Source organism: Nannospalax galili, unplaced genomic scaffold, assembly GCF_000622305.1.
Source record: "Nannospalax galili isolate Female #2095 unplaced genomic scaffold, S.galili_v1.0 scaffold180, whole genome shotgun sequence".
Classification (NCBI taxonomy): Eukaryota; Metazoa; Chordata; class Mammalia; order Rodentia; family Spalacidae; genus Nannospalax; species Nannospalax galili.
Genome location: NW_008348199.1, coordinates 4,281,896 through 4,305,261, shown reverse-complemented (window position 1 = coordinate 4,305,261; position 23,366 = coordinate 4,281,896). Strand labels below are relative to the sequence as shown.

Here is a 23,366-nt window from a genome sequence, read left to right as displayed (position 1 = left end):
ATTCCTTTCTTCAGCTCTTTGTATTGCTTCCAGAACTCTCTGAAGGGCTGGTTTTGTGGACATGAATTCCTTCAGCCTATTTATGTCATGGAAGAGTTTTCTTTCCCCATTGACTATAATAGACATTTTGGCTGGGTATAGTCATTGGATTGGCATCTGTGGTTATTTAAAACTGAGAATACTTTGATCCAGGCTTTTCTGGCTTTCATAGTCTGCACTGAAGAGTCAGCTGAAATCCTAATGGGTTTTCCTTTATATGTGACTTGTTTCTCTTTTGCAGCTTTCAGTACTGTCTCTTTGCTCTGTACGCTGACTATAATAGACATTTTGGCTGGGTATAGTCATTGGATTGGCATCTGTGGTTATTTAAAACTGAGAATACTTTGATCCAGGCTTTTCTGGCTTTCATAGTCTGCACTGAAGAGTCAGCTGAAATCCTAATGGGTTTTCCTTTATATGTGACTTGTTTCTCTTTTGCAGCTTTCAGTACTGTCTCTTTGCTCTGTACGCTTAGTGTTTTTACAATGTGTGCCGTGGAGAGTTTCTTTTCTGGTCCTGTCTGTTTGGTGCTCTATATGCTTCTTGTATTTGTATGGGCATGTCTTTCTTTAATTTTGGGAAATTTTCTTCCACAATTCTCTTGAAGATCTGGTCTATGCCATTATCTTGGGATTCTTCTCCTTCCTGTATGCCTATGATTTGTAAGTTTGCTCTTTTTATGGTGTCACACAATTCCTGCATATTCCATTCTTGTGTTTTCTTAAATTTTCCATAATCTTTGCTTGAGTGGTCCAATTCTTCATCTTTATCTTCCAGTCTTGATATTCTGTTTTCCATTTCATCCATCCTCTTGGTGAGGCTTTCTCCTGTCGTTTCTAATTGGCTTACAGAGTGTTTCACTTCCTTCTTCATTTTAGCCTCAGTATTCTTCAATATTTCTAGCTCCCTTCTGAATTCATTCAGAAGTTTATCCCTATCTTTCTTCAGTTCTTTGATTTCTTTGTTTGTGTGTTCTTTAAATTCACTGAATTCTTTTATAATGTTTATAACTGTTCTTTTGAGTTCCATGTCCTGCATTATCTCTAGGGGGTTCTCATTGTACTCCTCTAGAGGAATATTGGTATATGGTGGGGATATGTTATTTTGGTTTTTCATGTTATTTTTTTTTTTTAATGTGATTTTGACATGTGAATTTCTTTTGTAGTTTCTGATTCTTGTGTGAGACTCAAGTCTTCAAGTTTAGGTCTGCTTCTTTTTGCAAACTTTATGTGCCCTTGTGGTTTACTTTTTGGGCATGACAAGCTGATTTGTCTAAGCTTCCAGTTCTCTCTTTTGATTTTATATTGGAGTGGCCAGATTGCTTTTGTCTTCAGGAGTTCCCACAGAGGCCCAAGTCAGATGAGGATCAGATGCTCTCAGGCTTTCTCTTAAGGTCTGGATCCCTGCAGGAAAGATTTCAGCCTCAGGAATTTGGGGTTTGGACTGGCCTGGGAGCAGGGCCCAGGAAAGATGCTGGTCTCGGCAGCTGGTGGCTGGGACACTCAGAGATGTAAAGGGAGATGGGGGTGGGAAGAGGCCCCAAGGGCTCCTGGGGACTGCACTGAGGAACTGGGTTGGTCTGGATGCAAAGGATCAGGAAGCAGTGGTGGTTCCCCAGTGTCTGGGGCACCAAGACAAGGAATGGGACAGCACCCAGGCTAGGAGGAGGGGGGTGATGGGAGGGTGAATGAGGCTAGGGGAGCAAAGGCGTGGAGGGCATGATCAACTTACCCTGGAGAGAGGATGGCGGGTCGTGCAGGCCCATGGAAGCAGAGGGAGGTGAGGGTGGGACCAGACCCAGAAGGCTCCTGGGGACCTTGAGAAGGAACTGGGTCCCTCTGGATGCAAGGAATCAGGAAGCAGTGGTCGGCCAGGAAACAGGCTGGCAGGTGGTGCAGCCCAGTCCGGCATAAATATTTCTTAAAAATAGCAACCATGGGACTAGAGAGATGGCTCAGTGGTTAAATACTTACTGTTCTTGCAGAAGACCCAGGTTCGAATCCCAGCACCCACATGGCAGCTAACAATTGTCCGTAACTCCAGTCCCAGGGGATCTGACATCCTCTTCTGTCCTCTGAGGGCACTGCATCACACAGGTGTACTTACCTACATGCAGGCATAACATTCATACACACAAAATAAAAAAGTAAAATATTAAAAAAATAGCAATCATGTAAATAATTAGTTACTTTCATTTATGGCAGACCTCCAAATATAACCTGTGTCAAAACTTACAAATGCCACCAGGGAGCTAATCAGCACTTGCTATGTTCCCTTTACACTTCATTCATGTATTCCATAAAGAGAACCACACTGCTTGCTCTGCTTTCTCCTGCTTAGTCTGAGAGGGAGTGTTGGACACCAACGGTTTTAGAAGACACCTGTTTTCCAAATCTCAGTATAAACCATAAATATGCTTGCCTGACAGCTGCTGAAGCTCAGAGAAAAGGAGGCATGCGCTCAGCCAGACGCTGACGTGCTGAAAAAGAAACATTCTCATGAATTACGCTATCTTGAGAATAGTTTTAAGTGCTTCGTTTTAGAAGACTCAGATAAATCTCATGTATACATAATCACAGTAGGAGGCCCATCCTGACAGTGAGCTGTCAGCACCCAGGCCAGTGAGCAGAGCAGAAGGAACCACCAGCGACCACATGTGAACTCACATCTCAGACCTCTGGCTTACCACACTCACAGCTATGTCCTAAGCATTCAGAATGATGGTATGCCACTTCTGACCTTTCTCTGAAATTGCTTATGACATTGCTTGCAATATCCTGCACTCTCCCACAACAACTATGCAGACACAAATTGCTAGTTTTTACTTGCCCACCATCTGAAAAATACTTAAATTTTAACAACAATTTTAGTTTCCACAGTCACGAAAGCATTTTTAAGTTACTCAAACTTGACAGCTGGAAATGTATGTACCTATTTGGAAGAGAACTATTGAATTTATTTTCTAAAAGAAACAGCAGGCCTGAAGGGTCATATTAGTGAAACATTTAAACACGATGACAGGTTATTTTCTAAACCTTGAGTAAAGCTGCCCTCAAACTGAAATGACTATCTGCCCCTATCAAACAAGTGATGCATCTGACGAGCTGCACAGCCAGAGGCAGTCGCTTCATTTCTTTCTGTTGCTTCCAGTTGCTAGCGTGGTTGCAACTCGCATAAATATATTTAATGTATCCATGTAGATTCCCAACATTGAGTCAATGGGATCATATTTCTGAACTCCATACGCTGGTGTTATTTCTGCACGCCTGATTACTTTCTGAGTATCATACAGAAAGAACATGCTGAAAAGAACTAATCCTCCATACATGGCACCAGCCACAGTGGAAGATGGGAGAGATACAGACCCCAGTGAGGACACAACAAGACCCAGGCCCACTCTTAAGGGTGCTCCTGAAGGAGAGTGCCCCTCAGACCCACCCTCCCTCCCTATCCTCTGAGAAAAAGCTGCCCTCCACCTCTGGAAATCCCCTTCATTGTTCAAACCCTTTCCTGGTCTCTGTTTATAATTTCTATGGAAATGGTCTGGGACAGAAGAGAGAGAACGTTCTGCCCCAGATAAGCTAGCCAATGGCAGTATACCTGATACATCGGTGTATGGTCTCTATGGGAATAATTTGGGGCAGAAGAGAAAGAACGTTCTGCCCCAGGTAAGACAGCCAATGGAAATCAGCCCTAGATTGTTCCAATCCTTGTTTATTCTGTGTATAGTTTCTATGGACATCCCCTGCTTTGTGGTTTTTGTGGTTTTCCTGCTTAAAAGCCCTGTTTTCACAGTTCAGGGTCACGGTACAGCTCCTACGACTGTCTGTGTCACCAACCGGTTGGCTCCAATAAAGCGCTCCATTTTACTGAGACTCAGTGTCCGAATGGTCAATTTAGGGACTTTTACGGACCCTGAACACTCCCACGTTCAGAAACTTCTCACTGGGTGCACACATGGCTACTGTAGAGAGGTCTCCCATAATGCCAGCAGCGTACCATGCAGCTCTGAGGAGAAGAGAGCCCCCCCCCCCGCAAGATCGTCAGAGGAGCCACCACTGCACCCATCACACCAGAATGTAGCTTCCAAGCAAGATGCTTTGGACCTGGGCTCTGATCATGAAGTATTGACTGGAGCAGCATCCCAGCTCCAATCATGGCTGCAAAGGTTGCACCAATTGTCACCCAAGAGCCTCTCATCATGAAGTTCCTGAGAGCAGGAGTTCTGGTTGCTGCCAAGGCAGACAAAGCTGTTAAACCAATACTTCCTGCTAAGTACATGTAAGTAGAATGAATTCTATCCTTCACATACTGAGGCCAAATTACAGCCTTTTCAATAGCTCCAATCTCAGACATTCCTAAGCCATAGTTGCACAGGCTCCGAGACCAGCAGCAGCTCCTCCATCTGATCAGTTTTGAGTATTTTTTTCATGGATGGCTCCAAAGCTCTACCTCTTTCAGGTCTTGGACAGTTTTCCCACGGCAGATCCCAACTCTTGTCTTGGTGGCATATTCCCTGCTGGGTGTTAAGAGCCATTGGTTTCTCCTGATGGAATTCTTCACAACTGGGGAGGCCTTGGTGAAAGTGGGGTGGAAAACCCTAGAAGGTAGTGTCCAGAGACACACAAGCCTGGCAGCCAGCATGGTGATGTACCGGCTTTGCTAAGCAGATATGAAATGCTCAGCTCCAGGCCCCTCTGCCACGAGGTTCCCTTCTGGGCCTGCAAAACCCAGAAGGTGCAATCTCCCTCTGTCAGCTTCTCACTGGGACAGCGTGGCTCCCTGCTGTTTTTGGTCTTAAACAGGGTTGGACTATGCAGCCCAGACTGACCTCAAATGAATGAGTCTTCTGTCTCTGTTTCCCTAGGAATGTACCATCATGCCTAGCTATTAAAATAAATAAGTCAGGCACTGGCAAGATGGGTCAGCAATTAAGAGCACTGGCTGCTCTTTCAGAGGACCCAGGTTTGGTTCCCAGCACCCATGTGGCAGCTAATAACTATCCATAACTCCAGTTCCAGGGGATCTGATGCCCTTTTCTGTCCTTTGTGGGCACTGCACAGCATGGGTGCACTTAAATTGAGGCAACACACTCATGCACATAAAATAAAATATTTAAATAAATCACAACCGCCCAGTTTTGTTATGTTTTATGAATTTTCCCCCCCACCTCTCCACCTCTACCCGTCTCCACCTCTACCCCTCACTCTCTCCCTTTCCCTCCTTTTTAGAGTCTTACACTGTAGTCCAGGATGGCCTTGAACTTACTATGTAGCTCAGGGCTGGCCTCAAACTTGTTCTCCTTCAGCATCCCTGATTAGGAGTTCTTTATGAATTCTAGATGCTAGTAATACCTTATCAGGTATCTGGTTCCCAAATATTTTCTTCCATTATGTGGGTGGCCTTTTTACTTTGTTGAGAATGTCTTTAAAAAACAATTTTTAAATACTTCATTATCTTTTTTTTATGAGTGCATTGCCTGCATGCATGCAAGTGCACCCATGTTGTACAATGCCCGAAGAGGTCAGAAGAGGGCATTAGAACCCTGGAACTGTAGTTGTGGGTGCTGGGAACTGAATCTAGGTACACGCGCACGCACGCGTAGGCACTTTTAGGCACACGCGCACGCTCGCTCAGACACATTTAGGTACACGTGCACGCAGGGGAGCGCCGCGCTCTCTTTCCAGTGCGCTTGCGCACAAGCTGCGCGGGAAAGCTGGAGGTGCTGCAGACCCGAGCGGCGAGATGGCTGCGCGGCAGACGGAGGCTGCCGACCCACCTGCCTTGGGGAGAGATGAGGAGGCGGTGCTGCTCCTCGAGAAGACCCATTACCGCCATGACCCCCGCTGGCTGCTGCCCGTGTCCCCGCACCTCTGCCTGGCCTGCACGCTGGAGCTGCTGCCGGAGTCCGGAGTGTCGGTGCGAGCGAGCCCCCCCCCCCCCCCCGGCATATCCCGCACCCACAGGGCGACCCGGGTAACCTGCCCTAGCCTCAGTCTGCCCTGCAGCCCAGGCCCCAGCCCTGTACATTGAGCCCCGGGTAACCTGCGCCAGCCTCAGTCTACCCTGCAATCTGCCCATCAGCTCTGCACAGTGAACCCCAGTCTGCTTGAGCCCCAGATCTCAGCATCTGGGGCTCAAGCATATGGTTGTTAGCTGCCATGTGGGTGCTGGGAATTAAACCTGGATTCTCTACAAGCAGTCAGTGCTCTAAACCGCTGAGCCATCTCTCCAGTTCCACAAACGTAATGTTTTATGAAAATAATTTTGATCTTGTAGACCCCTGGGAAAGGTTTTGGGTACTGCCAGGTGTCCCCAGTCCACACTCTGAAAACTGCTGAGGCAGCTCATAACTTACACAATTTCACTGGGACCGGAAGTTCGCTCTGTATTGTTGTTGTGATAGTTAGTGAGGCCTTAGCCTCACTTAAGTAGGCCAAGATGACCGTCAAACATTTAAACTTCCTGCCTCAGTCTTCTGTTAGCTGGGATTACATGTGTGCTACCAGGCTTAAAGAGGTCAAGGAGTTCTGAGGCTGCTATTTTTGGATAGCAACTCAGAAATAAGTAAGATAGTATAAGGAGCAAAATAAAATCACACATCAATGGGAATTTAAAAGCATGGACCGTGAAGTGTTGTGCAAGGTAAGGAAGAGAATTAGCAAAGGTTTGTTTGGGAGAAAACATTTTGAAAACACAGATTTGGAGATGGGAGACTTATCCCAGGAAATAGGGGTGGTGTTTATTATTTTATTTTATTTTTAATATTGTTTTTATTTCATGTGTATGAATGTATTGCCTGCATGTAAGTGCACCTGTGTTGTGCAGTGCCCAGGGAGGTCAGAAGAGGGCATCAAATTCCCCTGGAACTGGAGTTACAGATGGTTGTTAGCTGCCATGTGGGTGCTGGGAATTGAACCTGGATCCTCTGCAAGAGCAGTCAGTGCTCTTAACCACTGAGCCATCTCTCCAGCCCCTTATTTTATTTTTTGAGATAGGGTCTCATTATATAGACCAGGCTGGTCTGGAACTCACAGATATCTACCTGCCTCTGCCTCCCAAGTCCTGGGATTAAAGGTGTGTGCCACCATGCCTGGCTATACACAACATCTTAATCATCTTTATGTCCCCTTCTTCATGAGCAGTCTCCTGTAGCCCCACCACTGGATTTCATGCATTCTGTCTTTTACATTAAGGCCTATAGAATCAAGTTCCCCGACATCCCTCAGTGCAAGTTCATCTACTGGGGTCTAGTCAGCCTGTCTAGAGTCATTCACTTAAAGAAGATCAGCTTTTCCTCACCCAGCAGTAATCAGCTGCCCTATAGTTCTTTGACTAAGATCGGGGCCTGCTGCCCACTTCCACAGTTCTGTGCTGGGTTTTTGTCTGCTTGAGTTTGCATGGGTCTTGTGCATGGTGACACCATTGCTGTCAGTTTATATGAGCAAGTTCCCAGGAGCCTGTAGGACTGTTTCCGTGTGGTCCTGCACCTCCTCCCTGGCTCTTACCGTCTTTCTGCCACCCTGATCCCCAGGTGCATTGCCCTCTGTTGCATGAGGGAGCTCCGTTGATGAGAGTTGAGAGCGACATTAGTATTCTCTACCCCTTACTTCACTATGTTCCATGAGTCTTAAGTGTAGAGATTCCATTGTAGATGTGTCTCTTGAGGTTGGGCATTTCACCAACACTTTATGTGTGACCAGTTGTAGAACTCTGTAATTGTCTCTGTCTTGCAAAAGAAGCTTTAATGAGTGGTGACTGGCATACTTGTCTGTAAATATAAGGGTTTTTTACTTAATTTTTGTCTTGAGCATTTTCAAGGAATTGTACGGGGATCTGGCTTGAGTGTGAGGATTTATGCATACATTGAATGGAGGGATGTGACTTGTCTGCTTCCCTCTCTGAGGTTCATGAGGGGATCCCAGTATCATTTCCCAGACTGGTGAAGTGGAAAGAGCACTGATTTTCATGCCTTCTTAGACACTTGGATTTGAGTCCTTGGGAAAGTCTCCAAACCTTTGGTTTTCTCGTCTACAAGATGATGATATTTGATTTTGCTTGCTTCACCAGCTTGTTAGTCTTAAAAGTGTTGGTGGCATATGCTTGTAATTGCAGCACTTGGGAGATGAAGGCAGGAGGATCAGTTTAAAACAAGATGGCTAAATAGTAAGTTTGAGGCTAACCTGGGTTACATGAGACAAAAAAAAAATTCCTCACCTCCAAATGTGTTGGTGGGAAAAGAATGATTTGTAAATAAAGTGCTATGTACATATAAGATAGAAACATCAATGTAAACACATGAATTTCCTAGTGTAAGTGGTACCCTTGATCCTATAGGGAGTTTGGATCTCACCATAGTTTAGATGGCCACCGCTGTGCCCCATCTTATAATTATATTTGGAAATTGCAGTTGTTTGGGTTCAGAATGACTGAGTCAGTAGGTACTGAATATGTTTTCACTTTCTTAAAGTTGGTACGCAAGAAGCACGTGGTGTTCTGCTTCCGAGATGCCCTGGTGAGACACACCTCCTTGGTCACACAGCTGGTGGCTCAGGACCCGAGAGTCTGCATCCACTTCATAAGCATGCTTTATGGTGAGCTTCAACGGGGACTTTGGCATGAATTCTGCCTTTACATTTCCCTTGGGGGGTCTTAGAAAGATGGTTTAGACTTTTGATATTATTGTAGCACTTTACTAGTAAATCATAGCGCTATGACTGCCTTTCTAAGCTGCATGAATCATTTTATGGTGACTGTGCTTGTTAAATCTAAGAGGTTAGTAAAAGTGTGAAGATGAATTTAGGAAATGGGCGATTCTTCCGAGTCCAGTTTAGATTTTGCTCAGGATCAGAGGCCTGGAAGGGAGTCTGCCAACCCTGACATGACCCTGTTCAGGTTATTTTCCTTCTCATGTGCCTTAGTTTCTTCATGTGTAAAGTGAGATGGTTCCTTCTTTGGATTTATTTTATTTTAAAGTTTTATGTGATGAATGTTTTGCCTGCCTGTATATAAGCGCACCTCATGCATGCAGTGCCCACAGAGGCCTGAAGAGGGCATTGGATCCCCTAGAACTGGAGTTAGAGATGGTTGTTAGTTGCTATGTGGTTTCTGGAATTGAACCTGGGTCCTCTGCAAGAGCAGCCAGTGCTTTTAACTGCTGAGCCATCTCTTCAGCCCTGGTCCTTTTAATATGATTATTAAAAGGAATGAGTCCTTTGGGGGCAGAGGATACTTAGCTTGAATTGGTTAACTACCACCCTTTTAGTGCCTGTGTGTTGTTGAGGCTTCTCAAGCATTCAACTCTGGGATAGTGCTTTATGAGAGACAGGATGATCCCCAAAGCTCAGGGAACTTATAGCTAACAAATGGCAGAGCCACCACAGACCCCAGAGCATAGTCTTTCTGTTGTGCCACGTTGACAGTCATCGTCTTAAAACTAGAGCGGTCATTGAAAATCCAGGTATTTTGTGTTGAGGGTGGAATTTAGTGAGGCGAGGTCTTTATTTAGGATGGTTTTTGCCTTTGTGGAATTGTTTATCTTAAAAGAGAAATGTTGCAGGGCGTGGTGGCACACACCTGTAGTCCCAGCGCTCGGGAGGCAGAGGCAGGCCTCTGTGAGTTCAAGGCCAGCCTGGTCCACATAGTAAGTTCTAGGTCAGCTGGGGCTACAGGGAGATCCTGCTTCAAAAAGACAGAAAAAAAAAAAAAAGAGAGAGAACTGTTAATCACCTTTTATTACCTCCTTTGCTTCAAGGACTGTTATGCAAAGTGGAAGATGGGAGTGTAACAGACCTCTGCATTGAAGGTGAGGAGAAGCTGTGCACCCACCATCAGCAAGGAGTAAGCCTGAATTGTAATTCTGGTTTCTTGAGACTGGGGAAATTTCCCAATTAGACACCTATAAAGAGAACTTAATTAGTTTCTAAGTAATGCTACATTTCTTTCTTGGGCATCTACTCTGCTAGGCACTACATTAGGCATTAGGGATAAGTAGATGGATAAGACAATCACCTCTCCAGCCCCCAGCCCTCATGTAGATTTCTTGAAGCTTGACTGCACACAGGTACAGGTTAAAAGTATGCAAGTTCATGTGTTTACCTATAAAGGGCTTGTAGAGCCAGAAGGAAGGAAGGTACTGGGGTGAGCAGACTTCTACAGAGTGAGAAGTGTTCCAGTTAGGATCCAGAGACCATACCAGTGGTGTGAACAGAAAATAAAGCTTTAGTCAGGCGTGGTGGCGCATGCCTTCAATCCCAGCACTCGGAGGCAGAGGCAGGCAGAGCTTTGTGAGTTCAAGGCCATTCTGGTCTACATAATGAGTTCCAGGACGGCTGGGGCTACAGAAAACTTTAAAGAATTTTGAAGTAGGGAACTGAAGCGACAAAAAGAACCACTAAGTTTTCGTGGGGGAAGCAACCACCCCTGGTAGGTAGTGTCCACTCCTGGGGCTGGGGATGCGAAGGGAAGAGGTTAGAGGTAATGACACTTACAAGTGTTTAGGGTGGGTCCTATGTACAATACTCAGTATGCTGCTTAGATACTGCCAAGTTTCTGAGCTTAGCTTGGGACCTTGGTCTCCGGAGGGGTGCTGGCCGGAGGTGTCATCATCAGTTGGTGTCTTCTGGGGAAGAAGAATGCAAAGAAGCTAATTTTAGAAAAACTGTGCACTGAATTCAGGTAATGTAATGGAAGGACCGTCTTACACTAGGATAAGGAAGTGTAGGGGAAATACTGAGAATAGGAAGCAGATCACCAACGAACAGGAAAGCCAGAGGAAGCAAAGAGAAATGAGTACGTTCCTTTTCCTCTGGCTCTGCCATCTCTTCCCCTGTCCATTATTGGCAGAGCTTAATGAGAACCAGCTGGTAAAGCAGAACATGTAGTTTGCACATTCTAGCCTCAGTACCCTAAAGCAAATATGAAAGGATAGGTTTGGACCGGAAAGACAGTTGAATAATTGACTGTTCATCCCTTTGTCTGCTGTCTATACATACATCGGTATGCAACTGAACGCTGTAGAACAACACGTAACTCTATCTCCTGAGCTGCCACTGTGCTTTATACCTCTGTGTCGTTATCCCATGAAGATGAAGCCATTCTCTATTTGATATAAGGAGATGAAATAGTTAATTTTCAAATTCAGTCCATCTGAATATTGTATTTCCCAAAGACTGTGTTTCAGGGCCGGGGAGATGGCTCACTGGGTAAAGCACTTGATGCACAAGCACAAGGGCCCGAATTTGGATCTTCAGAACTCCCATAAACACTGGGAGGGTGTGGCAGCCCACCTGTGATCCCAGCACAAAGAGGTGGAGACTAGGAATTAGAGTGACCTGGATAGCCAGACTAGCCGAAACGGCCAGCTCTGCGTTCAGAAAGAGACCCTGCCTCAGTGTAATCAGAGGAAGACATTGAGGAAGATACTCCACGGCAACCACAGGTGTCCCATGCATGTGCACACAACACACACACCCCTTTACCTACACATGCAAACATGCATACACACACAAAAGGAGACTAAAACAAGGTACATCTTGTATAAATGATAGAGGAATGAGAAGAAACTAATATATACAAAATGTAGGCACATGCAAAATTATAGTCATTTCTAGATCTAATCACAAGGTTGTAGTAAATATATTCTCTTTTTCTCTCTCAGCTGTGTCTCAGTATGTTGCCCAGGCTGACCTTGAACTTATGATTGTCCTGATTTAGTCTCCTTAGTGGAAGTAATTGCCACTATTTCTAGCTTATAATTTCTTATTTGTTTATTTTTGGTGTTGGGGATTCCAACTCAGGGGCTTGCACATGCTAGGCAAGTGCTCTCACACTGAGCTACATCTCCAGCCCCTGAAATTTCTTTCTTTTCTTTTCTTTCCTTTTCTTTTTTTTTAGTATTTTATTTATTATTTTTATTTTATGTGTATGAGTGTATTGCCTGCACGTAGGTAAGTATACCTGTGTCATGTAATGCCCTCGAGGACAGAAGAGGCCGTCTGATCCCGTGGAACTTGAGTTACAGACAGTTGTTAGCTGCCATGTGGGTGCTGGGATTCAAACCTGGGACTTCTCTTCAGCCCCTGAAATTTCTTTCTTTTTTTTGGTCTTTTTGAGACAGGGTCTCCCTGTAGCCCCAGCCATCCTGGAACTCACTGTGTAGACCAGGCTGGCCTTGAACTTACTGAGATCCCCCTGCCTCTGCCTCCCAAGTGCTGGGATTAAAGGTGTGCGCCACCATGCCCGGCTGAAATTTCTTTCTTAATTTCCATTTTATCTATTCTTTGCTGCATTGGAGGTCTTAATTGGTCAGAGTTTTTATCTGGTTGAATGACCCAAAGCTTTCTTTCTTTTTTTATATATTTTATTACTTTTATTTTATGTGTACGAGTGTATTGCCTGCTTGTATGTGAGTGTACCCATGTCGTGCAGTGCCGCGGAGGTCAGAAGAGGGCTTCGGATTCCCCTGGAACTGGAGTTAAGGATGGTCCATAGCTGCCATGTGGGTGCTGGGAATCGAACCTGGGTCATCTGCAGGAGCAGTCAGTGCTCTTAACCGCTGAGCCATCTCTCCAGCCCCGCAAAGCTTTGTTTCTAAAAGATCTGACAGTTTATTTTTGGTTGCTAATGTTTTCCGATACATACTTTTTAATATGGAGGTATTAAGAAATATCCTGGGTAATCTCTGGTTGCAGACACAATCTTCCATGTTCCTGTTGTTGGTAGCAACAGGTTCCCTGTGGATATCAGGATTGATCTTTCCAAATAGAATAATCCCTTCTTTGTCTATTTATTATTCAGTGGTGTGAAGAGCTCAAAATGGCCAGAGGACAGTTACAGTTTTCAATTCACTGATGTCATTGTGTGCCTTTCATGTCTCATGGAAACATTCCTCTCTGAGGAGCCAAGATCTTTAAAATAGCAGAGCTCAAAGTTGTGGGCTAGGATATATTTTGGGCTGGATTATGTTATACCCGCCCCCAAATCCATATGTTAAAGCCCAGATTCCCAGTACCTCATATCTAATTGAAGATAGGGCCTTTAAAGACACAATCAAGTTAAAATGAGGCTAGTAGGTTGGGTCCTAATCCCATCTGACTGGTGTCTTTATAAGTGGAAATTTGAACAGGCAGAGAGACACTCTGGGTATGCATACAAGCCATGTGAGGACGCATCTGTAAGCTGAGGAGAAGGCCTCAGGAGAAACCAAATCTTAGGTTTCCAGCCTCTAGAATTGTAAGAAAAGAAATTTGGTTATTTGAATCCCCAAGTCTATGGCATTTTTATTATGGAATTCCTAATAGCTAATACAGGATGCAGAAATTCTCCAAGTGTGCTAAGAGGAGTGATTCCTACTTCCCCATTGATTCCTGATCAGTGTTTCCTCCTACAGTGAAGACAGTCCTTTATGTGGACTGCTGATTTAAACACAGCCCCCTTAAGCTAGGAGCCCTTCCTTTCACTTCTAAATGGTGCCGTAATGGAGTCTTCATAGGCCCTTTCGCATTCTGTTAGTTGGGTCCCAGTGACGAAATATAGGACAGGATCAGCGCATTTCATGGGCTTGAGCCCCCATCCGCACCTGTGTTGCTGTGAAATGAGTTCCTTGATGAAAGGATATTGTGTGGTACATTACGACAGTGAACAAAGTATTCTGTAAACTTATAGATGTGTTATATGGTTAGAATACATATGTGTTCCAGTGAGGACAGATCTGTGCTGTTCCATGATGGAAGGGGCACAGTATATAATCTACCCAACAGCACATGACAGGTCCCCTCGGGAATAGTGCGGTACTGTGGACTTAGTGGCGTTCTCTGCTATTGGTAGGTTAGGTACTCAGTGGTAACAGTAATCAGTTCAACCTTCATGAGGGACTGTCTATGCCGAGCTCGTGACTAGCCTCCAAGTCTGCCACCACAGTCACTTTGTGAGTTGTGCCCATTAAATGAACTCCATGTGGCTCAGGGAAGAGGAGTGACATCCATCACATGTGCTGTTCTGTCCCCTTGGTTGTGCGGGACCTCCTCTGTCGTAGATATTCCCTAGGAAGCAGTTATCTGGGACACATACCTTTTAAACTTTTAATCAATTAATTAGCTAATTAATTAATTGGCCTTTTTGAGACAGGGTCTCCCAGTATCTCCAGCTGTCCCGGAACTTGCTATGTAGACCAGGCTGGCTTCAAACTCACAGAGATCCACCTGCCTCTGCCTCCCGAGTGCTGGGATTAAAGGCATGTGCCACTACGCCCGGCTACATACCTTTAAAAAATTATTTAATTATTTTTAATTTTTTATGTGTATGAGTGTATCGCCTGCATGCATGTAAGTGCACCTGTGTTTGCAGTGCCCGTGGAGGTCAGAAGGGGATGCTGAAGGGGATTCCTGTGGAGCTGGAGTTATAGACAGTTGTTAGCCGCTATGTGGGTGCTGAAAATCGAACCTGGATCCCCCAACCCTGAGCCACTCTCCAGCCTCCTGAAACACACACCTTGTATCCATTCTGAAAGTTCCGTTTTCCCCCGGCCTCTTTGTCATCGATCTTTCAGTTTTGTTTTTCCCAAGTCCATGAACATCCCATAAATCAATGTGATCTGTGTCTGCGTCTGACCACATCAGTCCAGACTGGTGTGTGGGCAAACCCCGTTCAAGTTTGGTCAGAACACTTGAGGTTCTGACCACTGAACCTTTCCTTTCCTTTTCCCCCTTCCCTCCCTCCCTCCCTCCCTTTCATTCTCATTCTCTCTCTCCTCCTTCCCTTTCTCTATCTCTCCCTCCCTCCCCCCCTCCCTCCCCCCTTCTTTCTTTGAAACAGGGTCTCACATGGCCTAGAACTCCCTATGTAGCTGAGGATGACTTTGAATTTCTGATCCTCCCAAGTGCTGGGATTACAAGGTGTGACATCACACGCGGTGTTATGTGGTGCTGGGGATTGAATGTAGTTAGTATTTTATGTATGTTGGGTAAGCAGTCTACCAACAGAGCCACATTCCCAGGCTCACTGGGAATTTTCCTTTATGGCCACCTTTGAATGGGGTTATAAGCCTGTAGCTGTCCACTTTTGGTTGGTGCTAGCTGATCTTGCAGAACCATCATCAGACCCCTAAGAATGTGCATTGAGGTGGGAGGCACTAGAGGGAAACCACAAGGTGGAAGAACTGGGTGCAGTATCTTGGTGGCCGTTTGCTTCGTGCTTGCTTTCTGGCTTTAGGGGTGCTGTCTTACAATGTTTAGTCTGACAGTGGCAGAACCATCCAGCAATGGCTAATAAAAAACTACATTGTAGATTTTCTAATCTTGCAGAGCCAATCTCTGTGCTTCTCAAAAATACTAGCTAAGGGTCTGGAGAGATGGCTCTGGCTGCTCTTGCAGAGGACCTGGGTTCAGTTCCCAGCACCCAAATGGTGGCTAACAAGCATCTGCAACTCCAGTTCCAGGGGATCTGATGCTATCTTCTGACCTCCATGGGCATTGCATGACATAGGTGCAATTACATACATGCAGGCAATATACTCATACATACAATAAAATAAAAATAAAATATTTTAAAAATACTAGCAGAAGCATCTCAATAATTGTATAGCAGGTAGATTTGGGGCTGAGAGACTGTTAATTGGCTTAGGAATTCACTTATAACTATTTTATTGTATATAAAGGAGCAAACTCTGAAGAAGAAAAAAACCCAGAGCTAATATGAAGTTGTTTTCAACTCTGGCTTCTCAATAGACTTGCTGGGAGAACTTCAGCAATATTCTCAGATTTTATATTAAGAGGTCTTTGAGATAGCTTTGTGGGTAAGGGTGCACGCTGCCAAGCCTGACATCAAGTTCCATTCCTAGGACCCACATTCCCAGGTGGGGGAAAAGGACCAACTCCATTTTCTACTCTCTGCACACACGTGTGTGTGTGTGTGTGTGTGTGTGTGTGTGTGTGTGTGTGTGTGAAGAAACGTTTTAAAGTATAAGCTATAGAATATAATATATAAGTACATAAATATGTAATGAAAAATATAAGAAAATTTAAATACAATATATTTGACATATATGTGTCTGTATTTGTTCACATTTAAGAATATAAAATTCTTGCCTATAGACTTAAGCCTAATGTCTGGGAAGTATAATCCCTTGAACTCTTAAAGAAATATACTGATGGGGCTGGAGAGATGGCTAAGAGGTTAAGAACACTGACTGTTCTTGCAGAAGACCCAGGTTCAATCCCAGCACCCACACGACAGCTAACAACTGTCTGTAACTCCAGTTCCAGGGGATCCAACAGCCTTTTCTGTCCTCCACCGGCATTGTACAACATGAGTGCACTTACCTACGTGCAGGCAATACAAGAGTACACATAAAATAAAAATAATAAATAAAAAATATTTTTTAAAAAGAATATAATATTCTTGGGAGCCAGGTACAGTGGCACATGCCTGTAGTCCCAGCACTTGGAGATAGAGGCAGGAGGATTAGGAGTTGAGGGTCATACTTGGTTACATAGTGAGTTCAAAGCCTTGGCTGTGAGTGAGACTCTGTCTCAAAATAGGTTAACAAGTAACTGATAAAGATACTTGGGTTGATTTAATTGGAGTGGGACTTGGCTATTAGTGTTTTTCCTCCAGTTCCTTCTCCTCCTCTTCCTCCTTTTTTTTTTCTCTCTTTTTTTTTTTTGGTGGTGTTGGGGATTAAACCGAGGATATCACACATGACAAGCAAGTACTTCATCCCTTAGCCGTAGCTTTAGGTGCTTATTAGTATGTTTTTTTTTTAATGTGTATGAGTGTATTGCCTGCATATATGTGAGTGTACCTGTGTCATGCAATGCCGCGGATGTCAGAAGAGGGCTTCGGATTCCCCTGGGACTGGAGTTAAGGATGGTTCGTAGCCGCCATGTGGGTGCTGGGAATCAAACCTAGGTCCTCTGCAGGAGCAATCAGTGCTCTTAACTGCTGAGCCATCTCTCCAGCCCCTATTAGTATGTTTTTAAAGCTACCTAGGTGATTCTGATGTGCAGCCTTCATTGAGAACTGCTAATACAAAACAATGAAGACAGGTACACATAATTCAGTAGAGAAGATAGAAAAGATGGGTACCATTTGCCACAAGCAAATTATGGTCAAGCCCTGTACTGTGAGTACAGGAGCTATGAGAGTTGAATTACGGGTTTGTGCGTGTGTGCGTGTGTGAGAGAGTCTGTCTGTCTGTCTCCTGGTTAACTATCATGTCTCTTCAGTCCTTATCCAGCTTACCACTCAGCTGAAGCTGGAACAGGCCATCCACTGTCTGCTGAATGAGTGCCACAGAGAGGTTGGTACCTAACTGAGTTCTTGAAGCCCTACTGAATCCTGATTCTGTCAGAGCTAAGGTAGCCCTTCTTTGAGTAGGTGCTGGGTTGGTGTGCCCCCCCACACCTAGCTTAGAATAATTTTTTATTTATTTTTCAGAAGGAAGACAAATATTCATCTTAACCTCATCAAGAACAATATTTAATTACATATGATATTTAAATTATATTGTAATCATTTGCATGTATTGATATTTTAGATTAAATTTATAGTTACATATCAATGTTTTTCATTGTGATGACATCAATAACATTTATTTAGTGCTCGCTATATGTTTGGCACTGTGAAGTGATGTCTCCATGCATAGCCTAGGCATTGAACTTGTGACCCTCCTGGGGTCAGCCTGGGTTACATGAGACCCTGTCTCAAACAAACAAAAAGATTCACATGTATCAGCAAGTGACATTTATTCATTATGCTAAAGATGTGGTTCAGTGATAGAATGAGGCCCTGGGTTCAGTCCCCAGGACTATATCTACATACACAAAAAAAATTAAATTGAGGGGCTGGAGAGATGGCTCAGTGGTTACAAGCACTGGCTGCTCTTGCAGAGGATCCATTTCTAGGCATCAACGTGGCAGCTAACAACTGTCTGGACTCTTCTGACCTCCACGGGCATTGCATGCAGGTGGTGCACTTACATGCATGCAGGCCAAACACTCATAGATATAAAATAAAAAATAATAAAAATTTATTTAAAAAAGTTAAATCAAGAATAGTAGCTAAATCTGTGTGTACACATATTTAGCACTGAGTCCATGTTTTACCTTTATGAACTTTTGTCCTCCAGTTTCTAGTTCTAATGGAGGCAAACATGCTTTTTTTTTCCCCCTGCTTTAGGGATTGAGCCCAGGACCTCAACATGCTAGCCAAGTGCTTAACCACTGAACTACACCCCAGCCAAAGTATGTTAATGTTAATACAGTTTAACAAGCAGGCACTAAGCTAGGTACTGAGGACTGAGGGATTTCACTCAGTCTCTTTCCTCAAATTTCCACTTGAATGGAGGGAATAAAAACTCGGTTAAAGAGGCTGATGTGATGAGAAACGTGTGACGTGTGATACGGGCACTGATTTGGATAGGGCAGGCTTAGTTTTAGTCAGAAATCTGTTGATTCTGACTTGGCGGAATGTGTTCACTTTCTGCAGCTGTGTAACATGTCTTCAATGCGAGGCAGCCTGGCCACAATGACACTTCTTGGCAAGTTGGTTGATGCCATTCCTGGCTTGGCAGATCAGCTTGTAATAAAGCACGGTGAGTTTCCTGGGAAGACCACCCCTCCCCTTTGCCTGTCACATTGCTGTCTGGGTGCCCTGTTTGCCCTATTTGCTGCACACTTGGGAAGACGTTGCTTTCCGTCTCTATACTTCAGTTTTTTCATCTGCAAAATGTGCTCCTCCCTGGTCAGTTTGGAAAAGGCCTGTTTCTTTCCTTTTTTTCTTTTGGAAAGATCTATTTTTCTTTTGTATGGATAAGCATTTGCTTGGATGCATGTATGTGCACCCCATGTATGCCTGGAGGCCAGAAGAGGGTGTTGGGTTCCTTGGAACTGGAGTCCCAGACAGCTGTGAGCCCCCATGTGGGTGCTGGGAACCAAACCCAGGTCCTCTGCAAGAACAGTAAGTGGTCTTCACTGCTGAGAAATCTCTCTAGGCCCAATATCAGTTTCTTGACTTTGGTTTTGGGCTATTGCTTTTTTTTCTTAGACAAGGTCTCTCTATGTAGTGCAGTCTGGCCTTGAACTCATAATTCTACCTCAGCTTTCTGAGTACTGGAATTACAGGTATGTGCTGCAATGTTTGGCTCTCCATTCTTTTAATATAAATGAACCAAGTGCCTACTGTGACTTTCCTTTTTGGGTGGAAAGATGAATTAATTCTGGGGCATAGGAGCAATTTTTTTTTTTTTTGGTCTTTTTGAGACAGGGTCTCCCTGTAGCCCCAGCTGTTCTGGAACTCACTATGTAGACCAGGCTGGCCTTGAATTCACAGAGATCCACCTGCCTCTGCCTCCCTAGTGCTGGGATTAAAGGCATGTACCACCACGCCTGGCCTATAGGAGCAATTTTAACTAAATTTCTTTACACTGTGTGTATACATGTCGTGTGTTTGCACACATGTCACAGTGTGACTTTAGAGGACAAGTCTTAGGAATCAGTTCTTTTCCACCACCTCATGGGATCTGGGGATCAAACTCCTAACCACTGAGCCATCTCTCCAGCCACATTTTTTAAAATTATTTATTATTTTTATTTTATGTGTATGTGTGTATTGCCTGCCTGTAGGTAAGTGCACCCTGTGTCGTGCAATGCCCGCGGAGGTCAGAAGAGGCTGTCAGATCCCCTGGGACTGGAGTTACAGACAGTTGTTAGCTGCCATGTGGGTACTGGGATTCGAACCCAGATCTTCTGCAAGAACAGCCAGTGATCTTAACCGCTGAGCCATCTCTCCAGCCCCTATCAAGCTTTAAGGCATGCTGCTCTGCCCACTGAGGCATTTCACTAACCCAGAGTACCTTTTTTAAAAAATCACTGAAATGCAAATATATATCTCCTAGAAGATGTACCCTTTAAGCTGATTTTCTCTTTTTGGTTAAGCACTTAGAATACATTTATTGTAGGAAATTATAGGAAATCACCATTACCCCACTGGGATAATAGTTTGGAGTTTTTAAAATATTTTATCATTTTTATTTTATGTGTGTAAGTGCACTGGCTTTGTGCAGTACCTGTGGAGCTCAGAAGAAGGTATCGGATTCCCCCAGAACTGGAGTTACCAATGGTTGTTAGCTGCCATGTGGGTGCTGGGAATCACCTGGGTCTTCTGCAAGAGCAGTCGGTGCTCTTAACCACTGAGCCATCTCTCCAGCCCTATAGTTTGGAGTTTTATATGGCAATTGATGTTATAAGATTTCTTCCTGGGGTCTGGAGAGATGGCTCAGTGGTTAAGAGCACTAGCCACTCTTTGCAGAGGACCTGGGTTCAATTCCCAGCACCCACATGGAGGCTAACTACTGTCCATAATTCTAGTTCCAAGGGATCTGACACCCTCTTCTGACCTCCACGGGCCTTGTATGACATGGGCATACTTATATGCATGCAGACAATAGCCTCATACACATAAAAAACAAAAGTAATAAAATATTAAAAAAGATTTCTTCTGGTTTCTTGGATCTTTTCTGGACAGGAAATGTGACAGACCATCTGTTGAGAGGCCTGGTGTACCCCAATGAAGGGGTGCAAGCTTCCGTCTGTTACCTGTATGGGAAGCTCTACTCCTCACCAGTGGCAGCTGAGATGCTTTCCGGCCATTTCCGGGAGAAGCTGTGCCCCCTCTTCCTTTCCATCCTGGACGATGCCCAGACGAAGGAACTACAGATCAACTGCTTGGGTAAGACAGTGGAGCTGGAGGATAAAGGAAGGCATGCTTTTGAGGTTATGCGTAAGAATTCATGATCTTGGCTGTCCTGGTTGTGTGGGGGTTTGCTGCACTGGAGGGGGAAGAAGCCGTGTTTGGGTGATACGATGCATAGAGTGTGTGAAAGACGGCTAGATTTAGTGTGGCATCTTAAGAACCTTGTCTTTGGGATGAAAAGAAGAGGGACAATAGGACAATTTTTCTGCCCCAGGTCTTTACAGCCTGAACTTGCTGCCAAAGTTAATTTCTACACTACACATCTTCTCTCTCTTCTGTGCAGTCACTTTGTTAGACAGAAAAGTCTTCCATGACCTCGTCTGGCCTCCAGGGTAAAGTCTAGGCTTCTCTGTTTGTTAGTCTCTGCTGGTAATACAGGCTTTTTGTTTTGTTTTGTTTTGTTTTGTTTTGTTTTAGGTGGTGTCTTGGTATGTAAGCTAGGCTCACCTCCAACTCTGTCTTCCTATTTAGGTTGGGATTATAGACATGGCATACCGTACTGTCCCTGGCTATCTGAGGATGCTTAGGAGCCGCAATATGCTCTCCTAGTGTCTTGTTCTGTACTTACACAAGACCTGTCAGATGCTTCTGAGTAGAGAACTGTTTATTTATTATATATCTTGTTCCTTGAGCTCATGCTCTATCCCCAAGCTATACCCTAGCCATGGCTTTCCCCCTTTTAAAAATATTCTATTTGTTATTTTTATTTTATGTGTATAAGTGTATTGCCTGCATGTATGTAAGTGCACCCATGTCGTGCAATGCCCACACAAGTCAGAAGAGAGTGTTGTGTTGTGTCTGTTGTGGAGAGAAGACCACTCAGACAAGGTTTTGCTGAGTGAAAGTCATTGCTGGCCAGGGATACTGTACAGGGGTGTCAGAACACAAGTGTGTAGCCCTGAGCCATCTCTAACCATCTCTTTTATACAGAGAAACCATAACCAGGGGTGAAAAGTTTAAGTTCCCAAGCATCCAGGTGCAGAGCCCCCTTAACAATTTCTATTCTATTAAGTAACAATTACTATTTGCAGAAGCAAGCCAAGCATAACCTACAGAAGCCATAAATCTGCAGTTAGCAGATGTTCTCCAGGACACGCCGACCTGTTCTCAAGACAACTGTGGTCCAGCTGATATGTGTTCCCATACCCTGGGCCAACTGCCTGATAATTTCAGAGATTGGAGTCAGCCTAAAGTTTAACATGGCGTAGCTGTGGTCAAGAAGGTGCCCTATTACAGTTGGATCCCATGGATCTATAATTATGGATGGTTGTTAGCTTCCATGTGGGTGCTGGGAATCAAACCTAATTCCTCTGCAAGAGCAACCCATGCTTTTAAGTGCTGAGCCATCTCTCCAATCCGCAAATAGATACTTAAAAAATAATAATTAAAAAAATAATAATAAGGGGGAGAAGTGGTTGAAGAAGATATCTAGACATTGACCTATGGCCTCCACACAGGGTCACATGAGCACACTGCACACACATGCATGCACATCACAAACACACACACACACCACACAGACACTTACTGAGATCTTGCTGTATATCACCAACAGTATCAGGTGATGGATGTACAGTGGTGATACTGATGTTATCCCTGTCCCAGAGGTCAGTGTATAATGAGGGCTATGTTTGTTCTGCCTACCACTGAATTCCTAGACTCTTAGGCCATGCACTTGGTAGGTTCCCTCAGATCCTTGTAGGGGGAAGATGGGTTACCAAAAGGAAGCTGGTGCTTAAGTATTCAAACCATACATATCTGCAGAGACCTGAAGGAGTTTCCCAGGGGATGTCTGAGGAGTGCTCTGGTGTCTGGTGCCTGTGCCCTTGCCTCACTTCTCAACCCCTTGCTTCCTAGGTCTGCTAAGGCAGCTGCTGAAGTATGATCTCTTTGTGTCCGTGATCATGAACGAGTCTGTGCTGGCGAAGTGTCCTGAGAGCCCCCAGAGACCATCAGGAGAGACATCACTGCCTTTGGTGCTCAAAAAGGTAGTTAGGTCAGGGATATAGCTCAGTTGTAGAACACATGCTTAGCATGAGTTTAGCATGTGAGGGGTTTGTTCTGGTGATCCTAGTACCAAAAAAAAAAAAAAAAAAAAAAAAAAAGGTTTTCTTGTAATTTGTAGTTTCAAGGTTCAAGAACATGGGGAACCCAGGTGCTTCTTGGGCCTTTCCAGGTTTTTTTTCTTAGATTGAGTCTCATGTAGCTCAGGCTACCCTCAAGCTGGCTACATAACCAAAACTAGCCTTGAACACCTGGTCCTCTTGCTTTCACCTCCCAAGGGCTGGGATTAGAGATATGTACCACCATGCCTAGCATTGGGCCTTCCTCGTCTTAGCCTGTCACTCCTTCTATGTGGGGCTATTATTATTATTATTATTATTATTATTTTGAGACAAGGTCTCACTATGTAGTCCTGAATGGAACTCACTATGTAAACCAGGCTGGCCTTTGCTTCATGAGTGGTGGGATTAAAGACATGTGCCACCATATCCCACAAGTTTTTCTTTTCTTTTTTTTTCAGTATTGAGGGTTGAACCTACGATTTTATGTATAGGAAGCAGGTACTCTACTAC

General features: G+C 44.4%; 1 protein-coding gene and 1 pseudogene across 1 annotated transcript in view; one reads left to right on the top strand and one right to left on the bottom strand.

Moving 5' to 3' along the window:
• Positions 1-3,166: 3,166 nt before the first annotated feature.
• LOC103743467 lies at positions 3,167-4,683 on the bottom strand (annotated as a pseudogene).
• Positions 4,684-5,738: 1,055 nt separating this feature from the next.
• Mei1 (meiotic double-stranded break formation protein 1) overlaps positions 5,739-23,366 on the top strand; it is a 65,813-nt gene continuing 48,185 nt past the window's right edge. Inside the window, exons 1-7 of the mRNA XM_008844792.2 lie at positions 5,739-5,958; positions 8,510-8,633; positions 9,794-9,844; positions 17,265-17,338; positions 18,526-18,631; positions 20,563-20,766; positions 22,648-22,778. Of these exons, the coding sequence (XP_008843014.1) occupies positions 5,785-5,958; positions 8,510-8,633; positions 9,794-9,844; positions 17,265-17,338; positions 18,526-18,631; positions 20,563-20,766; positions 22,648-22,778 (864 nt within the window). The 5' untranslated portion in view covers positions 5,739-5,784. The remainder of the gene's footprint in view (positions 5,959-8,509; positions 8,634-9,793; positions 9,845-17,264; positions 17,339-18,525; positions 18,632-20,562; positions 20,767-22,647; positions 22,779-23,366) is intronic.